The 19,688-nt window shown below is 36.9% G+C and overlaps 2 protein-coding genes across 3 annotated transcripts; both read left to right on the forward strand.

Moving 5' to 3' along the window:
- The first annotated feature begins 4,122 nt into the window (after positions 1-4,122).
- Positions 4,123-8,037, forward strand: LOC106130971 (uncharacterized). Its single transcript, XM_060950877.1, has 4 exons — positions 4,123-4,215; positions 5,249-5,422; positions 6,532-6,694; positions 7,952-8,037. The coding sequence occupies exons 1-4, from the start codon at positions 4,123-4,125 to the stop codon at positions 8,035-8,037; spliced, it is 516 nt and encodes a 171-aa protein (XP_060806860.1).
- An 810-nt stretch (positions 8,038-8,847) lies between these two features.
- Positions 8,848-19,390, forward strand: LOC106130970 (uncharacterized). 2 transcript variants are annotated; one of them, XM_013329933.2, is made up of 6 exons: positions 8,848-9,077; positions 12,187-12,340; positions 14,301-14,385; positions 14,993-15,102; positions 15,460-15,637; positions 19,325-19,390. In XM_013329933.2, the coding sequence occupies exons 3-6, from the start codon at positions 14,301-14,303 to the stop codon at positions 19,375-19,377; spliced, it is 426 nt and encodes a 141-aa protein (XP_013185387.1). In that variant the 5' UTR covers positions 8,848-9,077; positions 12,187-12,340; the 3' UTR covers positions 19,378-19,390. The 2 variants fall into 2 exon arrangements, with proteins under 2 accessions (XP_013185387.1, XP_060807071.1); XM_060951088.1 differs by lacking the exon at positions 8,848-9,077 and adding an exon at positions 11,212-11,288.
- Positions 19,391-19,688: the final 298 nt, after the last annotated feature.

Consider the following 19,688-nt stretch of genomic DNA (forward strand, 5'->3'; position numbering starts at 1 on the left):
TGTAGCCGCCGGTAAAATTTTTAATTAATTAAGTTTTAATTAAGTAATTTTAGTTTCGCCAGTACTTACTGTTTCACCACATCTTTAAGAAGATTTTTTTTTATGTATGAGAAGATTTTTTTATGTAGGTAGTTTGACGCACCCCGCATCGGCGACGGTTGCCATGTTCCTCAAGATTAGCAGGAATAACACACATATAGCAACGTCAGTACTTACCGCTTCACCATTGATTTAGTTCCCGTGGTTTAGATATTTATTTATTGACCACCCGATACGAGATGGCGCCACATGAGAATTTAAGAAATAACGCGATTGTAGCCGCTGGCAAATTTTTTAATTCAAAAATTCTTTTTTCTTTGATTTAGTTTCCATGGTTAAGACATTTACTTATTTGGAGAAAATAACAGGGAATCGCATTATGAGTGGTACCACTGTATTATTTTGTGGTGATTTACTAGAGCTCATGAAGTAAGCGCATGTCTTAAACGATCCATACTCTGGCCTCAGGTTAGGAAATTAAGTCTAACACGTAATACGTTAGGTGGTAACCCTCGAGCGCAAGAATTCTCAAATGTGTTATTAAAAATCGGTAATGGTACGTTGCCTGAATCGAACGGATCGGTGACTCTGCCAGAGAACCTCTGTCAAGTAGTCACTTCGGTGGAGGAACTTATCCATTTCGTTTATGGAGACCTATCTCAAATAATTCATCACGAGGATTCTTGGATATGCGAGCGAGCAATCCTAACACCCAAAAATGAGCAACCAGCTGCTAATAATTTTAGTATTTTGGAAAAAAATTATATACCAATCCATAAATACAGTTTTAGATAGTACCGATGCTACAACTTATCCGGTAGAGTTCCTTAATTCACTTTCGGCATCTGGACTGCCCGCGCTGTATGCGCTAATTGCACTAAAAGTAGGCATTCCAATTATGTTGCTACGCAACTTAACGCCGCCGAAACGTTGTAATGGGACTCGCCTTAAAGTGGTGTCGCTTCATAACAATATTATAGAAGCTAAAATTCTTACTGGTTGTGCAGCTGGTGAAATTGTTTTTATACCGCGCATTCCCCTCATTCCCAACAACTTTCCGTTTCAATTTAAGCGTGTACAGTTTCCAGTGGCTATATGTTTCGCGATGACAATTAACAAATCGCAAGGTCTTGGAGCAGCGGAGTCGACCTCAGGACGAATTGCTTCTCACACGCACAGCTACGTCGCTTGCTGGCGGGTCACCAGCTATGACAGTTTATCTATATTATATTATGGGCAAGACAGCTAATGTTGTATACAAAGAGATACTTTAACTTTCCATTATTATAATTTCCTTTTCTTTGTCTTTAGAATTTATTCGATTTTTAACAGCTGCGCTCCCGGGACTTTGCTTTTGTAGGAAAAATAAACTATGTTCTATTCCAGGCATCATTCTTCCCGTGTACGTAAGTTTCATCAAAATCCATCCAGTAGAATTTGCGTGATTGAATAGCATCCTCAAACACGCACTCACGTAGGTACATCTATTTTTTTTTGGCATAATATTAGTTTATGTCAATGCAAGGCTCTTATTCTAACCAATCTTTTTATGGAAGCGAAATTAACGCAGGCGAAGCCGCGGGCAAATGCTAGTAAGAATCTAAAGTTTAAATGCCTTTGCCTTTGTCACCTTTAACGACATAGGTACATGGAAAAGAGATGGAGTGGTCCTATTCTTTCTTTACCATATGTATGTATGTATGTACATACATATAATATGGTCACGTCTATATCCCTTGTGGGGTAGACAGAGCCAACAGTCTTGAAAAGACTGATAGGCCACGCTCAGCTATTTGGCTTAATGATAGAATTGAGATTCAAATAGTGACAGGTTGCTAGCCCATCGCCTAAAAAAAGAATCCCAAGTTTGTAAGCCTATCCCTTAGTCGCCTTTTACGACATCCATAGGAAAGAGATGGAGTGGTCCTATTCTTTTTTGTAGTGGTGCCGGGAACCACACGGCACCACACAATATATGTATGTATGTATGTTGTATGTAAGAATATAGGACGTTCGTTAGACGCGTGGGTACGTACTTAGTTAAAATTATGTAAATTTTTGCCTGGCTGTTATACGTTAACTGCTCGTAGGTACCTGATATAATGAACGCTGGTACTCGACTCAGTCACGGTCTATTTGGATGCAAATTGACTGGATCACCCCTAAGGGTGTCACTTGCAGACGTGATATTGTTGAATATCCTACTACTATTATAAAGGCGAAAGTTTGTATGGATGTATGGATGTTTGTTACTCTTTCACGCAAAAACTACTGAACCGATTACCATGAAATTTGGTATGTAGGTAGCTGAAGACCCAGAATAACACATAGGCTACTTTTTATCCCAGAGTTCCCGCGGGATTGATAGGGTTTCCATGCGGAAGAAGTCACGGGCGGCCTCTAGTTTAATATAGTATATTACTTATAGTACCTGGTTGGTACCTGACCGAGCTTTGCTCGGTCAACCAGAGATGGCGCTGATATAGTTTCTTAAAACGCGGTTTTTGAAATGTTTATATATCTTGAGAACCGAGCTTTTCTCGAACCTAGGACCTTGATAAGTCGATTCCTTGAGCCGAAAAGCCCCTAATCTGTAACTTTCATGAAAATCGATGAAGCCGTTTCCGAGATCCTGATTATATATATACAAGATTTGCTCGTTTAAATATGTATATTAGATAGATAGATATTTTTCCACTGACTTTCATCAACCTGGTAGTTGCTTCGGAGGAAATTCATACATACATATGGTCACGTCTGTATCCCTTGCGAGGTAGACGGAGCTTACAGTCTCGAAAAGACTGAAAGACCATGGTCAGCTGATTGGCTTTATGAGGGCATTGAGATTCCAATAGTGACAGGCTGCTAGCCCATCGCCTGCAAAAAGAATCCCAAGTTTATTAGCCAATCCTTTAGTCGCTTTTAACGACATCCATGGGGAAGATATAGAATGGTCCTTTTATTTAGTAACGATACAGCATATACCATGATAGTTTTATTTGTTTGGTCATGTGGAGAGGATGACAGAATAAAGGTAAACAAGCCCAATATACAAAGCTGTCACTATTTACATTTCAATTCCATCATTTAGTCATCTAGCTGAACGTGGCCTTTCATTCTGTGCAAGTATGTCGGCTCTGTCTACTCCGCCAGGGATGTAGACGTGATTATATATATGTATAATAAAATGCATAAATAGTTATGAATGTGAATGAAACGAAAAAGGTATACACGAATTGTTGCCGATTTTGTAGTCTCTGCCTACCCTTCTAAGGGAACGGGCGTAATTTTAAATACAAACGTATGTTTTTTTTAGTACGTGTTCAATATTTTTGTAAAAAAAAGTCGCAGGGCAGCAATTAAATCGCAGCTTCGCTTCGTAATGGATTCAGAATTGTAAATTATTTAGCAAAACCCGTGTCTTTATCAATACGAGAGTAGATTTTAGATCAAAGTTGATTCGCTATCGGGAATTAACCTCTTAATTGATGAACTGTTCGCTTACATACATCTCGTTCTCGTAGATGTCGTAAAAGCCGAGTAAGGGATAGGCTTATAAACTTGGGATAATTCTGTTAGACGATGGGCTAGCAACCTGTCATTATTTGAATTTCAATTCTATCATTAAGCCAAACAGCTGAACGTGGCCTTTCAGTTTTATAAGACTGTTGGCTCTGTCTTCCCCGCAAGGGTTTTAGACATGATTATATGTATGTATGTATTTATTTATAATTAAGTAGATACCTACTCTAATTTGGACTTTTAGACTTGGGTACTAGGACTTGGAATCATGGAGTAATCGATGTATCTCTCATAGTTTTTTTTAGATTTTTTTTACGATCACAGATACAAGTCTCTTTTATGTTTTGCAAAATACGATTAATTACCATAAATATTAACCAAAAATATAGACGAATAATTTCTATCTATCAAAAAGAATGGCAGAATCACTCGGCAGAATGTCAAAATCAGTTTTCAAAAACGCAAAATGAATATTCTAAGTTGTTTGTATTAAATTCTACGTGTATTTTCATGATTTTTTAAAAATAAATTAACAAAGTTGATAATAACCAAGTATCCAAAATGAAGTACATGGATAAATTGCCGACAGTTATAAGCTGTTGTTTCTGCTGTTTTCTAAGAGCTGGAACTGTAATGATAGCTATATTTTCGTTCGTGAGTACATTATTAATTTAACTGCCACCAGTGTGGACCACTCCATATCTTTACCATGGATGTTGTAAAAGGCGACTGAGGGAGAGGCTAGTTAACTTGAGATTCCTGTAGGCGATGGGCTGCCAACCTGTCACTGTTTGCATCCCAATTTCATTATTGAGCCATGCGGCCGAGCATGGCCTTTCAGTCTTTTCTGTAAAGGAAGAATAATTATTCTAGTATCTAGGTATTTATTTTAATCTTCATGTTCTAAGATGTGGGATTTTAATTCCAGACTTGGAACAAAGTAAGACGCATTAATGTCATTAAAAAACAGAGAAAATAAAATATTTCTTAGGGAAAAAACAGTTAAGCGTGGGCGAAATTCGTTTGTCGAGTGTTCTGTACAATTTTTTGTCATATTAACGATCTTGCTGTCGGTTATTTTTAAACTTTTTAATCAATCTAGCTTGGATGATCGAAGCATACATACATGTTACATGCACGTCTATATCCCTTGCGAGATAGACAGGGCCAACAGTTTTGAAAATACTGAAATGTCACGTTCAGCTGTATGGCTCTCCATAAAGCTATACATGTGATTTGTTTCTTTTATAAATATGTACTTACTATTTTCTTGTTTCTGTGTAAATTTCTATGCAATAAAGATACCAACAAACAAACAAGCTAATTTTCCCTATCTTAATTTTGACTAAAGGAACCCCAAAAAAAAAAGACAACAAAATAGTCTTACGGATTACCGAATTTTTCTTTTAACGTTGCGTGAATCGGACATAAATCATAAGGTCCCCGGGGATATTTCGCTGAGAGCCGGGATGCCCGCCCGTTAATATCGGACGGAGAAAGTGGCAGGTTCATTGTTTACAAGTCGATAAAATGAATTATAAGACGCACTTAAATATATTTTGAAAACACGAACACTTAACGAAGTATGAAGGGACCGTGGCAATACAAGAAAAATTGTTGAACCAGTAACAAACACATTTTTGAAAAAAGAAAGAATGAAATATTCAAAACACATTTTTTTTTTCAGATCGTCGGTTTTATTTTCGCGCCAAATATCAGCACGACCAAAGGTTTCTGGAGCATGGATCCCGTGCTCTCCTCCCACGGCGCGGTAGCTGAAATCGTCATACAGGTCACATTGGGAGTCATGTCTATAATGCTGTGTGTGGTCAGCTTGATGTTAGTTATTGGCTCTTGTTGTGTAAGTTATCCGAGTTTGACAATCTTAACTGTTATATAAAAATGTTTATCTTTACTGTTAAAAATGTAGTGATGGTATGTGGGGATAGGCTTATAAACTTGGGATTCTTCTTTTAGGCAAAGAGCTAGACCCTGTCACTATTTGAATCTCAATTCTATCATTAAGCCAAACAGCTGATCGTGGCGTTTCTGTCTTTTAAAGACTGTTGGTTCTGTCTACCCCGCAAGGGACACAGATGTGATTACATGTATGTATGTATACATACAGATAAAATAGGGGTACTTTAAAATATTGTAGTACGAGTAATTCCCTTCAATAATTTGTTTTATACACTCACTTCACCAATTACAAATTATGGTGACTGGTTGCTAGCCCGTCGCCTAAAAGAAGAATCCCAAGTTTATAAGCCTATGCCTAGTATTTTTTTTTTTATTATTATCGGAACAATGTTATATCTAGTGTACACCCGCCATTTTGAATCTCACGAAAAAGAGTAGTAGGTAGTTAGAGATTATAATACTCAGGTTTTATGTTTAAACCGCCGCAAAGGGAAGATCTTTTGCAAGGGTAAAATTTATGCCTGGGGAACCGCACGACTGTATTTACACTCAAATCCGTGAAATTTTCGCCTTTTAGCATACGCGCTGCTATTGGCTCGAAGCGTGTGACGTTTGAGATGTCGTCATAGTCTCTTCGCTGCTATTGGCTAACGCGTCGTATTCTCACTGTGATTGGCTGATTGCGTCTCTGACGTTAATGAAGTCAATATACATACATACATAAAATAACGCCTCTTTCCCGGAGGGGTAAACAGAGGCTACATATTTTCATTTCATTCATTCATAACTCTCTTCATGCAAGCTCGGCGGTTTCGGGTATTCTTGACCTGACCCTTTACCAGGACGTCCTTAATTTGATCAAGACACGTTCGTCTAAGTCTTCCCACTCCGACCTTTCCCTCCACACCCTCCTTGTATATCTGCTTAGTCAACCTGCTTCCATTCATCCTCTTCACATGACCGAACCATCTTAACATACCCATTTCTATTCCAATTATATATTAATATTACCTATAATGAAGTCAAGTTTACATTAATTTCTTCTTCCAGAACATGCCAACATTGATAGAAGTCTACCAGTGGGGGGCCTGTTTATATTCTTGTGTCGTGTCTATTCTCTTCATGGTACTCGCTGGAATGTGCTTCTTTGTCTACGGCGACTGTTTCATAGCGGCCGGTGTCCTGTGCGGCCTTATAATTTGTAATTGTGGAAGTAAGTATCTATAAAAAATAAATCCATAATTAATCTATTCATGTCAGACTTATAGGTATTTTACAGTGTATCTGTTAATGTAAAAAATATAACAGTATATAGAGGATATATAGGACTCCATCTCTTTCCCATGGACGTTGTAAAAGGCGACGAAGGGATAGGCTTACAAACTTGGGATTCTTTTTTAGGCGATGGGCTAGCAACCTGTCACTATTTGAATCTCAATTCTTTCATTAAGCCAAATAGCTGAACGTGGCTTATCTTCCCCACAAGGGATATAGACGTGACCATATGTATGTATGTATGTATAGAGGATATTGCGTCGTAAACTAGACTTTCACGTAATAACTTAAGATAAGTCATTATAGAAGTAAACTTATTCGTTGTTATTTTAATCAAAGTAACTTTTGTTATTCCCGAGTCTAAATAAGGTCTAGGATAAATTTTATCAAAATCTTAATAAAAGTTTTAAATTTGAAAGTGATTTCAAATTAAAAACTTTTATTCATTATTATGGGACACTTCAACATCACATAACAATTGTCATATCTTTTGGCTTCACAACATTGGTTGACGTCAAATGAATTACGTAAAACTAAGTTTACTGCCGCTTCCAAAGCGTCTGTGCAGAAGAAGCGGTGGCAAACTGCACTGCAGCGTTTTCTGCTACTTATAAAAAACTCAAACTTGTAAACGAAATAGAAACATAAATTTAGACTTACTTATTAGTTTTTACTTAATAACTAACCAACCAGGCATTATTATTAAAGCATATTGTTACAATGAACAAATGATAACATGATATTATCTTATACCCGCAATGCTCATTTAGAGGTAAAATTACCTAGCTATAGTTATATTCTGACCTCCTTACTCCTAGATCGCGGTCAGAGACGCAACCAGTAAAATGATGATGAACGGTAGGAATCATTTATGAAGTCTTGATAATTTTATGCATACATACATATGGTCACGTCTGTCCCTTGCGGGGTAGACAGAGCCAACAGTCTTGAAAAGACTGAATAGCCACGTTCAGCTATTTGGCTTAATGATAGAATTCTCAATTCTCAAATAGTGACAGGTTGCTAGCCCATCGCCTAAAAAAGAATCCCAAGTTTGTAAGCCTATCCCTCAGTCGCCTTTTGAGACATCCATGGGAAAGGGATGGAGTGGTCCTATTCTTTTTTTGTATTGGTGCCGGGAACCGCACGGCATTATTTTATAATTTTATGACTAATTTTTTTAATTGGATTCCAGTAACGGCTTATTTCGTGATTGTGGCCAACAGCCTTCGGATGTCCCTGATATATTTGGCTGCAACAAATGATGTACTAAACATATGATTGTGAACTGTGTCTAGTTTATTTTTGTAATAGAAAGCTGGTTATCTTGTGAATAAAGTGATTTCGAGATGTTTAAAAGCGTTTTATTTTCGCACCGTTCTGGCTAAAAGCAAAAGAGTGTCCGAAACCGAAGAGCTTGTCTGAAGAGAGTTATGAAGAGAAAAGATGTAGTCTCTGCCTACCCCTTCGGGAAAGGGGCGTGATTTATGTAAATAATTTCATCAATAAAGGAATCTTAACATTGGAAATGATATTTAAATGTTGAATTGCCTGAAAATAACTAAATATAATATACAACTTTTACCGGCTTGGTCCGCGTGAATTTAGGGCCACCTACGTAAAGCGCCGAATTTAGCGCCGCCTACAAAAGAATACTGGTATTTCGCATATCCTTCGCATCCCTCAGGAACGGTAATAATTTTGCGTATATAAAGATAAATAAACAGATAAAACTCTTTATTGCACCATAAGAGTAAAACATACAAAATAGACAGAGATGGTACAAAAATAAAATTAAGAGTCTATTAACCTATGTATGTATGTTTCCCAAATAAATAAATAAACGCAAAATTTCTATAAAATCGGTTCAGTAGATAACGCGGGAAACGACAACAAACAAATAAACTTACTTTCGCATTTATAACATTAGTTGGGATTCCCTGAGGTATTTATTCACTTCATGCCTTAATACATGGACTATCTCATGATAATAATATAAATAACAGATAACCAGAGATTATAAAAAGGTTTTATATGTAAGTACTATCAGTTAGTTTCAAATCACCAAAAAAACTCGCGTCACTGTCAAATTACAATTCCTAACGATAACCTAAACCTCCTCGATTAACATAACAATTTGATATTCTGAAACTTTAAACAGTATTCATTCACAATATGGCGAAGTCGATTACGCGAACAGTTATAAAATGTGTTCGCGAACAGAGAAGTTTCTGAACTCTTTACCTTTCATTCAGAAGTGCTGTTTCGGGAAATCACTTCCACTGAGAACGGCCTTCGAGATTTTGGCTAAAATTGGTTTGGTTAGTATACTTACATTACATTACATATGGTCACGTCTATATCCCTTGCGGGGTAGACAGAGCCAACAGTCTTGAAAAGACTGATAGGCCACGTTCAGCTATTTTGCTTTAAGATAGAATTGAGATTCAAATAGTGACAGGTTGCTAGCCCATCGCCTAAAAAAGAATCCCAAGTTTGTAACCCTACCCCTTTGTCTCCTTTTACGACATCCATGGGAAAGAGATGGAGTGGTTCTATTCTTTTTTGTATTGGTACCGGGAACCACACAGCGGTTAGAATACTTATTTATTTTAATTACTGCCTTCCGCTTCTATACATACACACATAAAATCACGCCTCTTTCCCGGACGTACGCAGAGACTACATCTTTCAACTTGTGACGATCTCTGCATACTTCCTACGCTTCATCCACATTCATAACTCTCTTCATGCAAGCTTTTCGGCGGTTTCGGGCACTCTTGACCAAACTTAACTTAAACTTGACTCTTTCGCTTCTATACCGGTCGGGTTACGAAGAAAAACCATGATGAAAAACCAGGCTATTAAACTTGGCATTTATTTTAGGCGATGGGCTAGTAAACTGTTACTATTTGAATCCACATTTGCTGATCCAACTGACATCCAAGAACCAGGCCAATCAGAGAAAGTTCGTTTCTCATAATGCCCTGGCCGGTATTCGAACCCGGGACCACAGACAAGCATACTACCGCTGCGCCACAGAGGCCATCAAAAAATAATTAGTTATAACTTAAAATGCAGTCGGGAAAATAATATGAAAGAGAGAGCAAGAGAGAATAATATTACATTTGTTACAGATATTTTTCACACCGATCTTGTTATTTGTATTAATAAGACCACAAATGATGGGTTTCGATGGTGAAATTGTGTTTCAATGTTGGTTCATATGTCTCCAATTGATGTGGATTGCTTCTTGCATGCTCCTTTTGGTAGTATGGCTAACGTGCTGTAAGGTATATTCAACATTTCAAAGATTAACTCTTAAGTTAGTTTTGTAGCTACCAGGGAGCGGTAATAATCATATATCTATACTAATGTTATAAAGCTGAAGAGTTTGTTTGTTTGTTTAAACGCGCTAATCTCAGGAACTATTGGTTCGAATTGAAAAATTATTTTTGTGTTGAATATACCATTTATCGAGGAAGGCTTTAGGCTATATAACATCACGCTGCAACTATAAGGAGCGAAGAAATAATGGAAACTGTGAAAAAAAACGGGGAAAATTATAATAACTATTCCACGCGGACGAAGTCGCGGGCACAGCTAGTTTATTATATATTCGTAAACTGGTTGATCTCACTCTGGAGAGGAGCCCGTGGTATGACCATGGACCCTGGATTGTGTGAGTCAGGTTTTTACACGTAACGACTCCCGTCTGACCTCCGCAAGCTTTGCAGGTAAACCTAACCCGTATTGGATCGATCATGGTTACGCATCCAGTTTCCTGAATGTGCAGGTTTCCTTCCATGCTTTCCCTCACCGTAATAGCATCGGTTAGAATTAAATTAGAATAGAATAGTAGAGATTTATTTTCAAAATTGGATACAAGGTACCACTTGTTGACGTCACATAACTTAAATCTAATTATATCTACTACCGCTTCCTAAGCGCATGTGTAGAAAAAGCGGCGGAACAAACTGCACTGCAGCATTTTCATCGGACGTCAATTTACAAATATAGATCTCTTAAATCTCAATCGTGCATGAGTGCACATTGTCTACATTATTGAAACTTATGTACATAACAGTGCCGTGTGGTTCCCGGCACCAATACAAAAAAGAATAGGACCACTCCGTCTCTTTCCCATGGATGTCGTTAAAGGCAACTAAGGGGTCAGCTTATTCCTAAAAACTTGGGATTTTTCTTTTAGGCGATGGGCTAGCAACCTGTCACTATTTGAATCTCAATTCCATCATAAAGCCAAACAGCTGAGCCTATCAGTCTTTTTAAGACTGTAGGCTCTGTCTACCCCGCAAGGGATATAGACGTGATTATATGTATGTGTGTATGTATGTTGTATTGTTTCCAGAGTAACGCGGTCCAAGATCGTCTTTTAATATATTACTTTTGGCTGGTAATGTTTACTTTGTTGGTTCACCTGCTATTCTGCTCAACATTCGGTGTGCTTTGCCAGGAAGAAAACCAAACGGCCGCCATTTTGCATTTAGGCGCGTTACTTGTTGTTATAATATGTGAGTATCTCCCTCTCGACCTATCCATATTTTCCACATTTTGGTTGAAAATGCGAAGATATTACTGTTTGTTACGATTTTACGATTAAGCCGGACCGATTTCTATGAAATTTTGGTGTGGGGTCTATAGTGATTGTGGTGAAATTTAAGCTGTGTGGTTCCCGGCACAAATAGAAAAATAGAATAGGACTTCTCTTTCCCATGGATGTCGTATAAACTTAAGGAAACTTGGGAGTCTTCTTAGGCGATGGGCAAGCAACTTATATCCAACATAACATAATATATGTATAATCATGTCCATATCCCCTGCGGGGTAGACAGAGCCGACAGTCATCAAAAGACTGAAAGGCCACACTTAGCTGTTTGGCTTATACAGGGTGACTTTTAATTCAACTGCATAAATTTAACTGTTAAGTGTACTCATCTAAATGATATTTAAAAACGTTAAAAGAAAAATATCGGTTCATATTTCAGAAAGTACGAAAAAAAATAAAATTATCAAAATCCACGATCCTAAATACGTAATATCACCCCGGCCGCGGGAAAAGCGACGCGTAAGATTCAGAGGTCAACGACACAATTCATTCAGCTGAGCGATCTCGACAACTTTGCTTGATCTTGATACTAGAAAAATAATTTACTTTTCAGACATTTATTTACATGTTTAGTTTTAATTTATTTTTGTAGTACTGGTCTTTAATAAAGCGTGTGACGTAGTTATTGAGGGTTTTTTAAATGTGAAAATGATGACGTTTAATTTAATTAAAAATAGGCTCGAACGGCTCAGAAGCATGGGTATAGTCTATGTTTAAAAGGATGCAGTTGTTTTAAATGTCACCCTGTAAATCCAATCCTCTTTATATTACTCCTCATAATCTTTATATATATTTATTTTCAGTGTTGCCATATCCGCTTCTGATTATCAACAGTTTTAGAATGAGCCTGGCCGTGGCAGCTACTTCATAAGAATAACTGTAATCAATCAATCAATCAATTATAAAAATAAAGATATTAACATGGCGTAATATTGATTTATCGCTATCACTACAAAGGTATTGTAAAGTAACCTATTATCTTTGTTTGCTTGTATGCGCTGATCTCGGAAAGTTGTGGACGGATTGATGGTTGTACCTGCATGAAATATTAGAAAGAGGGTTTCTTGAGGAAGGTTTATTTTCGCGGCTTCACTCGGGTATCATTTTTAGATATAATATAACGAGCGATAAATATATCTAAAAATGCTACCCGAGCGAAGCTGGGTTGTGTCGGTAGTTTATGATAAACTAGCTGTGCCCGCGACTTCGTCCGCGTGGAATAGTTATATTGGGCATCATTGAAGTCCTCAAGGATGAATAATTTCATCAGATTTTTTCACATTTTACATTATTTCATTGCTACTTATAGTTGCAGCGTAATGTTATATAGCCTAAAGCCTTCCTCGATAAATTGTCTATACAACGCAAAAAAAAAATCAATTTGAACCAGTAGTTCCTGAGATTAGCGCGTTCAAACAAACAAACAAACTCTTCAGCTTTATAATACTAGTATAGATGGAAATTTCTTCAAATTTCATACTTTACCATTTATCATTAATGCTGTTAAAGTGGACTAACTTTTGTTTATAATTACTTAAAGTTTTAACTTATTCCTATAGGAATTTCCAAAACTACCTACTTTTCAGTATTTATCTTCGATTCCTATTTTTTATACCAAATTTTTGATTTCTACGCTTCGCACTCCGACCTTTTCATCTGCACTCTCAAATAAAAATAAATAAATATGCCGATCATTATTTCTTTAGTCTGAGATGCTTTAAAAAATACAATGTCATTAGTCTCAAAACAGTCAACGGGTTGATGTTGAAAATCTTTGACGCTATTTGCGTCATCAAGTCACATCAAAAATTTACAGTGATGTTTTAAAAAATAAATAAATTAAAATATTAAAATTTACAGTGATGTTTTAAAAAATAAATAAATTAAAATATTAAAATTTGATTTACAATGTGTGAAATATTCCCAGAAGTGGAAAAATGTTGTTTTATAATTTCCAACCATCTTGCTTTGTTGTATATCGCGGTTTTTTCCATTGTAAGTAGAAATTAACACATATACTATACATATAATCACGTCTTCTTCCTTACGATGTAGATAGAGCCATCAGTCTTGAAAATTCTGAAAGGCCACGTTTGGCTGTATACTAGAGAAGACAGAGCATTGGCCCTGCCTACCCCGTTAGCTAAATAAGATCTTTAATAGATACATACATATAATCACGTCTATATCCCGTGTAGGGTTGACAGAGCCAATAGAAAAGACTGATACGCCACGCTCAGCTATTTGGCATGACAAGTTGCTAGTCCACCCCCAAAAAAAAGAATCTCAAGTTTGTAAGCCTATCCCTTAATCGCCATTTACGACATCCATGGGAAAGAGATGGAGTGGTCCTATTTTTTTTTTGTACTGGTGCCGGGAACCACACGGCTCGGTTATGTTTTAGTCATTATAGTTTACCACCTTTGTATACAGGATGACATTTAAAACAACTGCATCCTTTTAAACATAGACTATACCCATGCTTCTGAGCCGTTTGAGCCTATTTTTATTTAAATTAAACGTCATCATTTTCACATTTAAAAAACCCTCAAAAATTACGTCACACGCTTTATTAAAGACCGATACTACAAAAAGAAATTAAAACTAAACATGTAAATAAATGTCTGAAAAAAAATTATTTTTCTAGTATCAAGATCAAGTAAAGTACAGAGTGTCGTTGACCTATGAATCTTACGCGTCGCATTTCCGCCGGCCGGGGTGATATGACGTATCGTGATCGTGGATTTTGATACTTTTATTATTTTTCGTACTTTCTGAAATATGAACCGATATTTTTCTTTTAACGTTTTTAAATATCCTTTAGATGAGTACACTTAACAGTTAAATTTATGCAGTTGAAGTCACCCTGTATATGTATTTATAACCGTCCTTTTGTAGTAGGATATTTTTTTTACAGATGTCGGGCGCTATGACCTTAAGTGCCTTAGAAATAACAAAGGAAGCGAGCTTTGATAACCTCAAAAATGTATCAGAAATAAGAGGTGAGTTCATTTCTAGGGTAGATTAGATACCCACATACACATAGTCACGTCTATATTCTTTACGGGGTACACAGAGCCAACAGCCTCAAAAATACCCTTGGCCTATAATACAAATGGCCTTTCACCACATTCAACTGTGTGGCTTCATGATTGTGATTCGAATAGTGACAGTTTGCTAGCCCTATAAAAGGAAGCCCAAGTTTATAAGCCTATCCCTTAGTCGCCTTTTACGACATGTAAAAACGAGACTCTATTAATAAGCCTCCGCTGTCTGTCCGTTCGTCTGTCATCCGGCTGTATCTCATGAACCGTGATAACTGGAAAGCTGAAATTTACACAACTTATGTATTTCAGTTGCCATAAAAACAAAAACAAATTAAAAACGAAAGCGGTTTCTATATAATAAACGAGTTCTTTTTCGTTCTTTTTGCTCAATATTAATAACGGTAATTTTTTTTTTTTAAATACCATTCGCGACTATATTCCTGTCTGCAGAATTATAAAGTTATTTAAAAAAAAAATCATATAAGACCCTTTGTATACAGGAGGAAGAAGAATAAAAAACTACAAAAAAATAAAAAGAATGAAATCATTTCTTCTGTTCCAGATCCAAAGGTTGCATTCTTCAGTTTGTCTACTATAATTCCTGTGGGAATTTCTGGAATGTCAGTTATTTACATGTTCACCGGATTCGTTCTGCTTTTTGCAGCTTTAACAGTAAGTCTCATGCATACATACTGTCACGTCTATATCCCTTGCGGGGGAAACAGAGCCAACAGTCTTAAAAAGACTGGAAGGCCATTTTCTGCTCAATTCGCCTACATGAGGAAGTCCAAGTTTATAAGCCATTCTTAGTAGCCTTTTACGATATCTACGGGGAAGATGGAGGAGATGGTGCTATTCAATTAAAGTGCTGGGAACCACACGACACCATGTCTACCCCGTAAGGGATATAGACGTGACTTTATGTATGTATGTTTCCAATACTATATATAGTCACGTCTATATCCCTTACGGGGTAGACATAGTACGTATGTATGTTTCCAATACTCGAGATAATATTCTTTTTTACAGGATCAAGAAGGTTTAGTCCAAGTTTTCGTATGGCTCATCTTTCTGGCCATTGTCATTGGATATTTGCTGGTGTTCCTCATCGGACTGGAGTGTATGACGATGAAGAATTGTACCCTCGGAGGTCTGGATTGGTTGTCCGCGTCAGCTGTTCTAACTATAATTTGTGTCTACCTGGCAGGTGAGAAAATACATCAATAAATCCCAAGTTAAGGAAATTAAGGGCGTCCTGGTATCAGTCCTGGTCTATCAGTCTTTTCAAGACTGTTGGCTCTGTGTAGACAGAGGGATGATATAGACGTGACCATATGTATGTATGTATGTATTAATTACATTAATTTTGAACAATGGTTGGTTAATCCAAAATGGCTGAATTTCACCTGCAAGGTCGAGGTGGTCCATTTGGTTTGTGTAATAACCTGATTTGACATAGTATTGAACGGTTATATATGGAGCAGTCAAGAAAATTTCAACAGTAGTACCTAGTATGTGTAACAAAGTTTTTAGGATAACTATAAAATGTACTCGGAAATGTAAAATTTCATACAGATTTGATTACAATTTTTTTGTGACGTGTAAAAACGGACTTAAATATAAATTAACGATCTACGATAAGTTGAAAAAAAAATACTTATAATTATAATGTAATTGTAAGTTATTAAATAGCAGCGTGTTTTCTTTGGCGGCACGCGGCTCACTCATTCTTGTAAAACCATGGTCCTATAGGCATGTTTTTAGATATTTGTGCGAGTAATAAAAGTTGGCATTCACAACAACGGAACCCTATAATGCGCGTGGCCCGACACGAACTTGACCGTTTTTTATTTAAGAACACATCTAATGCTGTAATAAATTATAAAGCTGAAGAGTTTGTTTGTTTGTTTGAACGCGCTAATCTCAGGAACTACTGGTTCGAATTGAAAAATTCTTTTTGTGTTGAATAGTCCATTTATCGATGAAGGCTTTAGGCTATGTAACATTACGCTGCAACTTTTAAGAGTGAAAAAATAATGGAAAATGTGAAAAAAACGGGGAAAATAATTCACCCTTGATTCACGCTTCAATGATGCCTTAAATAACTATTCTTAAGTAAATAATGCCTTTAATGACGAAGTCGCGGGCACAGCTAGTTACCACATAAACTTTGAGTGTGTAAACCGAATTGAGTAGGTACTCATTAATTAAAGAGTAATATAGTTTTATCTAAAATCAAACATTGGAACTAATCTTTCCATTAGAACTAAAACAGATATTGAATGCACTGACACGTTTTCGAGAACTGAGTGCATTTCATTTATTTGTGTTCAAAGTTAGTTGTGGCTTTGGGTAATGTTAGGAGCTGTTAGTTATATTACTGTGATACCCTAGTGCACGGGTCAGTAAAACTCAAATTCAAATTCAAATTTCTTTATTTTTCTCCACAATCTAAACATGACACAGACTTATAGTAAAAGTTACACGGTTTAACTTGTTTAAGATTGTGAGAGACTGGTGTCTGAACTAAGCAAAGCTTGTATCTCAGTGCACCAGCCTCTCCCCACGAGGTGTATACAGCATAAAAGTAGCTACTATGGTTTGCCAATAATAATGGAGATTGGTTTCCCTTTACAAAAACAAATAAAACAAATACATGGATAAATCAGACAGTAAATTGTCAACTAAAACAAAGTATTCACTTATTTAGATATAAAGAAAAACTAATTTTATACTAGCGACAAGCCCCGCGGATTCGCTCGGGTAGCATTCATACATAAAAAACTTACTCTTGAATCACTCTATCTATTATAAAAACTGCATCGAAATCCGCTGAACGGTTTTAAAGATCTAAGCTTATACCTACCGACTTTTGTTTATACTATGTAGACATACATATATAATCACCTTTTTCATAAATGTATAACGAGTATCCCGGCATCAATGAAAAAAATAATAGGACCACTCCATCTCTTTCCTATGGATGTCGTAAACGGCGACAAAGGGATAATCTTATAAACTTGTGATTTTTCTCTTAGACGATGAACTAGTAACCTGTCACTATTTGAATCCTAATTCTACCATTAAGTAAAACAGCTGAACGTGGCCTTTTAGTACTTTCGAGACTGTTGGCTGTCTACCTCGCATGGAATATAGACGTGAAATATAAACGTAAATCCAGATATGTATATAAATATGGATTTACGTTTACAAAGGTATAACATGCGGTACTAAATCGTAGTATCATATCGCTTTCAATTAGTACCGTCGGGAAAAGCTGACCTGTTTTTGTCAAAGGGGTTTATCTGTATTGAAACAGACGACTTGTAATGAACGCGTGTACTGGACATACATACATACATATGATCACGTCTATATCCCTAGCGGGGAAGACAGAGCCACCAGTCTTGAAAAGACTGATAGGCCACGTTCAGCTATTTGGCTTAATGATAGAATTGAGATTCAAATAGGGACAGGTTGCTAGCCCATCGCCTAAAAGAGGAATCTCAAGTTAAGCCTATCCCTTAGTCGCCTTTTACGACATCCGTGGGAAAGAGATGGAGTGGTCCTATTCTTTTTTGGAATGGTGCCGGGAACCACACAGCACTGGACATAGATACATACATAAAATCACAGCTCTTTCCCGGAGGAGTAGGCAGTGACTTCATCTTTCGATTTGCCACGATCTCTGCATATTTCCTTCGCTTCATCCACATTCATAACTCTCTTCATGCAAGCTCGGCGGTTTCGGGTACTCTCTTGACCTGACCCTTTGCCAATTAATGCCGCTATAGTCCCGGTCGCACCCTCACCACTCAGGAGACGAGCCCGCGGTATGCCTTTGACCATGGACCCTGGATTGGGCGAGTCAGGTTTGTACACGAAGCGACTCCCGTCTGACCTCCGCAACATTTACAGGTAAACCTTACCCGTATTATATCGATCATGGTTACACAACCAATTGCCTGAAGGTTTCCTCGCGATATTTTCCCTCACCGTAAGAGCATCGTGTTAGTATTCAAACTAATGTACAAAACTAATGCAAGCTCGGCGGTTTCGGGTACTCTTGACCTGATCCTTTGCCTTTTACTGGACATGTTATTCAAATTAAAAACTTTTATTCATTATTAAGGGACATTTCAACATAACATACATATAATCAAGTCTGTGCGGGTATATAACTTTGCAGGGTAGACAGAGCCAGTTATCAAAAGATAGAAAAGCCACGTTCAGCTGTTTGGCTCAATGATAGAATTGAGATTCAAATAGTGACAGGTTACTAGCCGCGTCGCCTAAAAAAAGAATCCTAAATTTTTAAGTCTATAGATTAGTCGCCTTTTACGACATCCCTGAGAAAGAGATGTTGTGGTCCTATTCTTTTTTATATTCGTGCCGAGAACCACACGGCACTTTGACTTTTCCAGTAGAATGTATTCTCAATATAGGTCATCGTTTGGGATTATGTACATAAAAGTGTAATTCTGTGATTAGTGAAGCCATAGTTTTAGTAATCAGCGGGATGTCGTAATTAAAGCTGGAATGTACCCTTTGTGAAGGCTAGATTAATTTAAAAAATATGGTGTTCTGCAAATTTAATTTATAAAATATGATTATAGAAGCACTCCATATCTATCCCACGGATGTCGTAAAAGGCAACCAAGGGATAGGCTTATATACTTAACGTTCCTCTTGTATGCGATGGGCTAGCGACCTGTCACTGTTTGAATCTCAATTCTATCATTTAGCCAAACAGCTGAACGCGGCCTTTCAGTCTTTTTAAGACCGTGGCTCTGTCTAGCCCGCTAGGGATATAGACGTGATTATATGTATATATGAAGGTGTGTTGTATGTATTATATTTTCTTTTTATTAAAATGTTTTTTTTACTGTTTCAGTCTGGTTCTACCTAATATGTGTGGCCAATACTTTTGTTGTCAATGGTGGGTAAGATATATCACGGAGAAAATTCTAGAAATGTAATGTAAAATTTTTTAATTTGTATAGTGACAAAATGATATAATTATATGAAAATTCAAGTAATGCTATGTTAAATTTTTAATTTCTATATTGTACTCAAACATATTGTGAATAAAATCATGTTGATATTTTTTGGTAATTTTTCCTCGCTTCAGGATCCTTCACCATCGACTATCTTATCTATTTACTTAACCTACTTTTTATCCCGGAGTTCCCGCGGGATTGATCCCACGCGTACGAAGTCACGGGCGGCTTCTAGTACATACATGAAATAAAATCACG

The sequence above is a fragment of the Amyelois transitella genome, chromosome 23, assembly GCF_032362555.1.
Source record: "Amyelois transitella isolate CPQ chromosome 23, ilAmyTran1.1, whole genome shotgun sequence".
Classification (NCBI taxonomy): domain Eukaryota; kingdom Metazoa; phylum Arthropoda; class Insecta; order Lepidoptera; family Pyralidae; genus Amyelois; species Amyelois transitella.